Genomic DNA, 8,266 nt, shown 5'->3' with positions numbered 1-8,266 from the left:
TTTGAAAAAACAACAACATATGCATGGAGACTGAATGATTCACTACTTAATCACCCAGAGATTGAGAGAGAGATAAGATCCTCACTTAAGGACTATTTCTCCCTCAACGTGGGAACAGTCTCCTCTCCAGCAATCCTATGGGAAGCCCATAAGGCAACTATCAGAGGGAAATTTATTTCCATCGCATCCCACAGGAAAAAAGCCCGCCAAACGCTAATCAAAGAACTCACAGAGAATATAAAAGTAATAGAGCAAGCTCATAAAGCAAATCCATCAAAAAAAGTATACAAAACATTAATAGAAGCTAGAACAAAACTTAGACAAACCCAGCTGGAAGACGTTGAAAAGGCCCTCAAATGGACCAATCAACAATATTATGACAAAGGGAACAAAGCTGACAGACTATTAGCCAGTAAATTAAGAGGGATACAAAAAAGATCCCAGATAACGGCGATCAAGAGTAGGTCTGGAGAAATTCAATATAGTGAAAGCAAAATAGCAGCAGAATTTACTAAATACTACACAGAACTATACAACCTAAGAACTAAAAACGGCCGACCCGAACCGATAGCGTCAGAAACTATAACTCAATATTTAAATAAATGTCAACTCCCCTCACTGACGGAGGAGGAAAACACAGTCCTCAATGCTGAGATTTCAAAAGAGGAACTGGAAGAGGCGGTCAAATCACTAAAGCTCACTAAGTCTCCTGGCCCTGACGGTTTCACAAATGTCTACTACAAAAGATTCTTGCCAACCCTATCCACGCATCTGCTAAAAACATTCAACCATTTCATGGAAGGGAACCAAATCCCTCCAACAATGTCTCTAGCCAATTTGGCAATAATACACAAGGAAGGCAGAGACCCGATGCAATGTGGAAGCTACCGTCCAATCTCCCTCCTCAACAGTGATCTCAAGCTATATAGCAAAATTTTAGCAAACAGATTAAACCCAATATTACCGAGGTTAATCAACATTGATCAGGTAGGATTTGTTGCGGGGAGACAAGCCTCTGACAACACCCGAAAAATAATCGATATTATCGATCATGTCCACCTCACAGGCACCAAAGCACTACTGTTAAGCTTAGACGCAGAGAAGGCGTTCGATAGAATATACTGGCAATTTCTGGACCAGACTATGTGTAAATTTGGCTTTAAAGACACATACCTAGAGGGGGTCCGTAGACTATACCAAAATCCATCAGCAACGGTAAAACTACCAGGGGGGACTAACCAAAGATTCGAGATAACTAATGGGACTCGACAGGGGTGCCCCCTATCTCCTCTCCTCTTTGCGCTAACGATAGAACCACTGGCTTCAGCAATACGACTCAATAAAGACATCCAGGGAATAGATATTGGAAATAGGCAGCATAAAATTTCTCTATTCGCAGATGATGTCATCTTAACCCTCTCCAAACCCCAAACCTCATTACCCAACCTTCAAAAAGAACTCCGAGACTTTGGAAAAATCTCAGGATATAAGATAAATAATGACAAATCAGAAGCCCTGAACTTAAGTCTGCCAGAGCCAGAGGTGAAACTCCTCAAACTAAACTTTAATTACCGTTGGAGTTCCTCTTGTATCAAATACTTGGGAGTTAAGATATCGAGGACCTACCAATCACTATATAAACATAACTATCCGACCTTGTTCCATAAAATCAAACAAGATTTGGAAAAATGGGGAGGATATCAAATATCATGGATTGGGAGAATGATCTCGGTCAAAATGAATATACTCCCTAGATTATTATATTACTTCCAGACTCTCCCGGTCCACATCCCTGGCTCAGAATTGAAAAATATTCAAAAATCAATCTTCCATTTTATTTGGCAAGGTAAAAAACCTAGAGTCCCCAGGTCAGTTCTCTTGGCTTCAAGGGGGAGAGGAGGACTGGGAGTTCCAGACATTACGAAATACTATCTGGCCGCACAATTGAGACAGGTGGTAGTCTGGAACGCAAGCCCAAATCAATATTGCTGGCTGGATATAGAAACGCAATATGCCGGAACGCCTTCACTGCCGGCTTGCCTATGGTCCCTGAGCAGGGAGGACATGCAAAATAACAAATTCAAATTAGGCCCAATGAGACACACTTGGGAGACCTGGACGAAAAGCAAACTCAAGTACAAGCTCACATCGCCACAATCCCAACTCATACCAATCCACAGAAATCCGAAATTTCCACCTGGCTGTGAGCCCAGACAATTTGACCAATTTCAAACCAAAAACATTAAAACGATTGCCGACCTCCTGAGCCTCGGGAAGTTCCTGAGCTACCAAAATCTACAAACCAAGTATGACATACTAGGACTGAACGTGTTCAAGTACCTACAAATTCGGCACTTTCTCCAAACATTATCCCCAACATTGGAATTTCCCCCTCTCACAGGTTTCGAGCGACTTTGCAGCGAAACAGATCACCAGAAAGGTCTAATAACACAAATTTGCACAGAGCTAGGAGGGACTACAGAAGTCCCCACGCATGACTACATGCTGCATTGGGCAGCAGAATTGGATATAGTTATAGACCGAGAGGACTGGGAAAGTATTTGGGAAAATGCCTCAGGAACTTCCATATGTACCACAATCAAAGAAAACATTTACAAAATACTGTTCCGCTGGTATCTCACTCCAGTCAGAATAAATCAAATCTACCCACTGGCATCCGATCTATGTTGGAGAGGCTGCGGTCAAAAGGGGGACATGGCCCACATTTGGTGGACATGTCCGGAAATTCAGAAATACTGGGAAACAACACAAAAATTAATAGAGGAGGTCACAGACCTCAAAATACCTGTCGAACCGCTGACCTACCTGTTGGCCAGGCCCCTAGACTATCTGGACCGACCAACAGGAAAATTAGTCTCCTTCATCCTCACGGCGGCTAGGTGTGCGGTGGCAGCCGCCTGGAAGAAAGTGTCTCCCCCCTCGAAACAAACAATAATAAGAAGGGTGCAAGAAGTAATGGACATGGAGAGATTGTCTGCTTTCCTTAAGAGGTCTTCCACCTCATTTACAGCAATTTGGGACCCATGGTACACCTATTTGGCGCATATAAGACGAAACGCCCCCTAACAAACCAGAAGCCCAATTCACATTAAAGCCCAAACCAGAATCACCAAGGTTCTGGGGATCATGACCACCCCCCGCTATACCCTTTGTACCCTCTCCTCCCTCCCCCCCCCCACACCCTGCCCCCCCTTCTCTACTCCCTCTCTGTTTCCATACTCGCGCCTCCCTGATGGACTTCGTGAGATCAGGGAGGCGTTGAGCCTTTTCTTTTCTCTTTTCTCTCAAGAAAAAGAAAAAAATGTACATTAGGCTGACATATTGTTTATACCGTACATACCATGTAATTGTTTAACTGCCTAATAAAAAAATTTTTGGAAAAAAAAAAAAAAAATAGAATACAAGAAAATTGGTCTTTCAAAGTTGTTTTTTTAAAAACAGAAAATGCTAAAAGTATTATTTCTTACTACAGAACTGATTTATTTAAAAAAACACACATGCAGGATATAGACTGAACTGCAGCTTTAAGACTGTAAAATTAAAGCCAGCAGAGAACACAAAGCAGCCCCCTCCTCCCCCTCCAGAACCCTGTATGAATTTAACGTATGTTAGTTTCTGTCCTTTTTTACTGTAAAAATAAATAAATAGCATCTATAGCATCCAGGTGACCATGATAACCTTCGGACCGCTCTGGGGAGAGCTCCCTTTTACCCTCCCAGACACTACATATTTAATGATCGACAACCTTTCCCTGCCACGATCATATAACCTAGCTACTTACATCTCACCGCCAAGGACTGATCCCATGAAAAAGTCTTACAATGGGAAATAATTAGCAATGCCATCAAAAATCGTATGTTCCACCTACAGTATATAACACAAACGCAAACCCTCAAACCCCTTATAGCAATGACACTACATAACTAATGTACGCTGAACACCATCAGAACTAAAGTGACAAATTTATAAAGAGAGATCAACCCTAGTCTCCGATACCGTAGCTATTTTCTTTACCAGAAACCCAGTTTACCTCAAATTCCCACATATTAGTGCTTTAAATACTGTATGCAAATACTTCATTTAGTCACATACGTCAGCAATATTCACACACACAATAGGTATGTACACAATCTTCTTTGACTTGAACTAGTGAAAGCGTTTACGTTTCATCAAGTTTTCCACTCGTATCACTGTTGATTGTCGGTGAGAAAACAAGTGAATCTATACGAAACTCGGAAATAAAGCAAATTGGCAGAAATGGAAAAAAGTGCGACAGGTGACTGGAGCGTCGGACCACAAATAAACGGTTAAAATAACGCACGGCATGGTTTTTATTATGGCTCACCAGCATCCCGCCTACAAATACACACAGGTGTTTGTTACCTGTTGTGTGCTGTCCCCATTCACCATGTGAGGTAGAAGTGGTGCTTCATTCAGTACAGGCGTGGCTTCCAATGGAGGCGGCTGGTCGGCCATCATGGCGGAAATGATCATTCATTGACTGGTGCTGACATCCACGACCTCTGCACGGGAAAGTAAAACAAGTTACACACATGGTCAGTGCACGATTGTCTCACCTTACTAAGCAAAGACTTAAGCAAACATCACTGAAAGCTCACTTTGCTTTATGTATTTCAACAACAAAAACTCTAACACAAGTTTCAGGAAGAAATAAGAAAAAATATATATAATATGAGGAAAGAGAAAGGGAGAGAAGAGAAAGGGAGGGGGAAGGGGAGAGAAGAGAAAGGGAGGGGGAAGGGGAGAGAAGAGAAAGGGAGGGGAAAGGGGAGAGAAGAGAAAGGGAGGGAGAAGGGGAGAGAAGAGAAAGGGAGGGGGAAGGGGAGAGAAGAGAGAGGGAGGGAGAAGGGGAGAGAGGGAGGGAGAAGGGGAGAGAGGGAGGGAGATGGGGAGAGAAGGAGGGAGAAGGGAGGGAGATGGGGAGAGAGGGAGGGAGAAGGGGAGAGAGGGAGGGAGAAGGGGAGAGGTGTAGGGATAAGGGGAGAGAGGTAGGGAGAAGGGGAGAGAAGAGAATGGGAGAGAGAAGGGGAGAGAAGAGAATGGGAGAGAGAAGGGGAGAGAAGAGAAAGGGAGTGAGAAGGGGGGAAGAGATAGGGAGGGAGAAGGGGAGAGATTTAAGCACGGATCTGTAACACCTCCGCTGCAAGGAATGCATTTGCTCAGGGAGTAAAGTAGGATCCATGAAAAACTAAACAGCATTTCTAAAAGTTGTTCCTTAATTAGGTCCAGCGAAGAAAGATTAAAATGATTTTCTCCAAATTCCACTGGGGCTTCGAGTGTTAAACTTCTCCTACTTCTCAGATAAACTAGAGAATGAGATAACAGGATACAGGAAATGTGTCACTCTGTATTACAGTTTATCTGGCAGCTTTCTTTTCCGCAGAAATAAAACATAAAAAGACTACTGTAGTCAGGATTTTTATTGCCCTCATTTGGTCACCTACCAGCCAGGGCACCACCCCCCATTCGGGCTGACCCCCCCCCCCGCCCATTCGGGCTGGCCCCCCTCCCCCATTCGGGCCGCTGCCCCCCATTCAGTGCGCCGTTTCAGACTAGCACAGGGCTGGGTAGACAGTTGTTATATATTAGCAGGATTACAGCAAAGAGAACAATCCAAAGATATTTTGTGCTGTGTTTCAAATGACTTATCAGCCAGTACCATGATGTAACAGCATGACCGGTCTGTGATTAATTTAAATGTGCTAACTTCCTTCCCATTGCAAGGCCAGATCACGTCCGTCTGTGCCACTTCTACCCTATATAGCACATCACTTCCTCTAGATGCGAGACAGCAACTGTTTAATACAGCCCTTGGTTTTCTTTATTGCCTTAAATGTACCAACTGTGCTTTTTTCTTTTCTTTTATAAGCTGTTCCCCCATATTGTGTTCCTATTCTCTTATTTCTTTAAAATAAAGCAAATTAAAAAAAAAACACATCCTACTACAAGCAGAGTATTTTGTATTACAGGTCATAATGTGCATGACAAAACATATTTATATTACGTTGGGAGGGGAAAAACAGACGGAGAATTTAAACTGTTAAAAAAAAAATTCAACTTGTAAGCAGGTTAAAAATTGTAATAGCCATATTCTTCCTGTAGAAATGTACATTCTGTATAGTTGTGATATCTTTAAAAACAAAAATCACAGGGCGCCACCAGGCCCCCGGAACTATCACAGGGCGCCACCAGGCCCCCGGAACTATCACAGGGCGCCACCAGGCCCCGGAGCTATCACAGGGCGCCACCAGGCCCCGGAGCTATCACAGGGCGCCACCAGGCCCTGGAGCTATCACAGGGTGCAACCAGGCCCCCGGAACTATCACAGGGCGCCACCAGGCCCTGGAGCTATCACAGGGTGCAACCAGGCCCCCGGAACTATCACAGGGTGCCACCAGGCCCCCGGAACTATCACAGGGCGCCACCAGGCCCCCGGAACTATCACAGGGTGCAACCAGGCCCCCGGAACTATCACAGGGCGCCACCAGGCCCCCGGAACTATCACAGGGTGCAACCAGGCCCCCGGAACTATCACAGGGTGCCACCAGGCTCCCGGAGCTATCACAGGGTGCCACCAGGCCCCCGGAACTATCACAGGGCGTCACCAGGCCCCCGGAACTATCACAGGGTGCAACTAGGCCCCCGGAACTATCACAGGGCGCAACAAGATCCCGGAACCCGGAGCCATCACATAGCGCAGCCAAGTCCCCGGATCCCAGAAATTAAGTGAAAGGGTTCCGCCCAATCACCACCTAAGAAACAAGCAAGTGCCCATGATGTACTTGGTATCCGTGCCAGGGCCCAGCCCTTACCAGATATACGTCAATATGGAAAGGAGATTGGATAGAGACCGGGCAGGTTAAGAAAGCTCTGTACACTATAATTTCACCATATGAAAAACTCACATGTAGGTCAGAATCGGCAAATGAGATAGAACGAGAGGAATATGGATGTTTCCGTTACCCCGTGCTTAGTTTGCAGCCTCAGCAGCACAGGCAGAGCTGGGAAATTGCTATGCATGTCTGTTAGAAAAATTCCACGAGAAAGAAATCACTGGAAGAATCCCCACTCTGCGAACACCACAAAGAAGAAGATACTCAAATTGTTGACACTAAAATAAGCTCTTGTGAAAGAACAGGCAGAGTTAGTCACAACACATCTGCTTCTCTGCATCAGAGCAGATATCCACCAACAAAAGACTTAACAGTCTAACTGGCTCCTCTAAACAAATGTAACAGGGCTAATAGCAAAGGTTTACTGCTTTTATTTCTGTTGGAAATTAGTTTACAATCAAATTTTTTAGAGCCTTCAGAATGGTGAAGTGTTCGTCAATCACGTGTTTTCTCTACACTTCTGTAATTCTCAGAGAACCTATAAACGGCAGCTGGACAGGGAGAGTAACTTAAAAAATATATTTAAATATACTTACAAGTACAAATTTGGAAAGAAAAGGCATTAGTCACCCATAAGAGATGCCTTAAACTGGAATGAGTCCACTTCGGTGCAAGGAGGGACAGCCCTGTAAAGCATCTTCCTTAAAACGATATCTTATTAAATCAACTGGTAAAGTGCACAATACACGGACATTGTGCTTGTAATGGACAGCTTGTCAGATGAGCCGCAGATAAATGGCTTTGAGTCCACAAATATCGATCACGGAGCATGGAGATTGAGAGAATGTGCACAAAACAACATTTAATGCAACTTATGTACACTTCCTTACAGTGGAATGTCTTTTCCATCCCCACCATACCGCACTATTGACTTCCGAGTACAATTTCCAGATAAATACATTGAGAAGATGGGGTCAGAGAGCCATTAAGAAGGAGGACTGCTCCTGGGGCCTATTGCAACCATTTTTTCCCCACCAGTTAGACATTGGAGAATAGTTTGTTAAAGAACATACAATACGTTCTGTATGCCCCAAAAGCAGAAAACAAGAAGCGTATTTAAAATGAATCATTTTTATAACAAGAATGTGGATATTCAAAATAAAAAAAGAATATAAATTATGCTATTATGGGTGTGTGAGTTAAAAAGCAGTGTAAGGACCGTAATATATTGGGGGAGCGCGCGTGCGGGAGTTATAGTTGACTGAGGTTAGCCAGCCATTGAATGCTAGGGCCGCGCGCACGGCAGTGAGCGTGGAGCCGGGCGACAGCGGGGAAGACTCAAAAAGTAAGTATTTCCGCCGCTACCGCTGCTGTTGTGTGTGCGTGTGTAC

At 44.3% G+C, this 8,266-nt stretch overlaps 1 protein-coding gene across 4 annotated transcripts in view; it reads right to left on the bottom strand.

Annotated features, from left to right (window-relative positions):
• The window catches only part of LOC142467349 (fibronectin type-III domain-containing protein 3A-like), an 85,789-nt gene that overhangs the window by 50,030 nt on the left and 27,493 nt on the right, over positions 1–8,266 (bottom strand). For 2 of the 4 annotated variants that reach the window (XM_075572915.1, XM_075572918.1), the window contains exon 1: positions 4,405–4,608. In XM_075572915.1, the coding sequence (XP_075429030.1) occupies positions 4,405–4,515 (111 nt within the window). In that variant the 5' untranslated portion in view covers positions 4,516–4,608. Of the gene's footprint in view, positions 1–4,404; positions 4,609–5,177; positions 5,303–8,266 lie in introns of those variants that run through there. The other 2 variants (XM_075572917.1, XM_075572916.1) reach the window with 2 other exon arrangements.

The sequence above is a fragment of the Ascaphus truei genome, chromosome 16, assembly GCF_040206685.1.
Source record: "Ascaphus truei isolate aAscTru1 chromosome 16, aAscTru1.hap1, whole genome shotgun sequence".
In the NCBI taxonomy this organism is placed as follows: domain Eukaryota; kingdom Metazoa; phylum Chordata; class Amphibia; order Anura; family Ascaphidae; genus Ascaphus; species Ascaphus truei.
The sequence above is the reverse complement of the archived record's forward strand: the minus strand, read 5'-3'. Positions and strand labels throughout refer to the sequence as shown.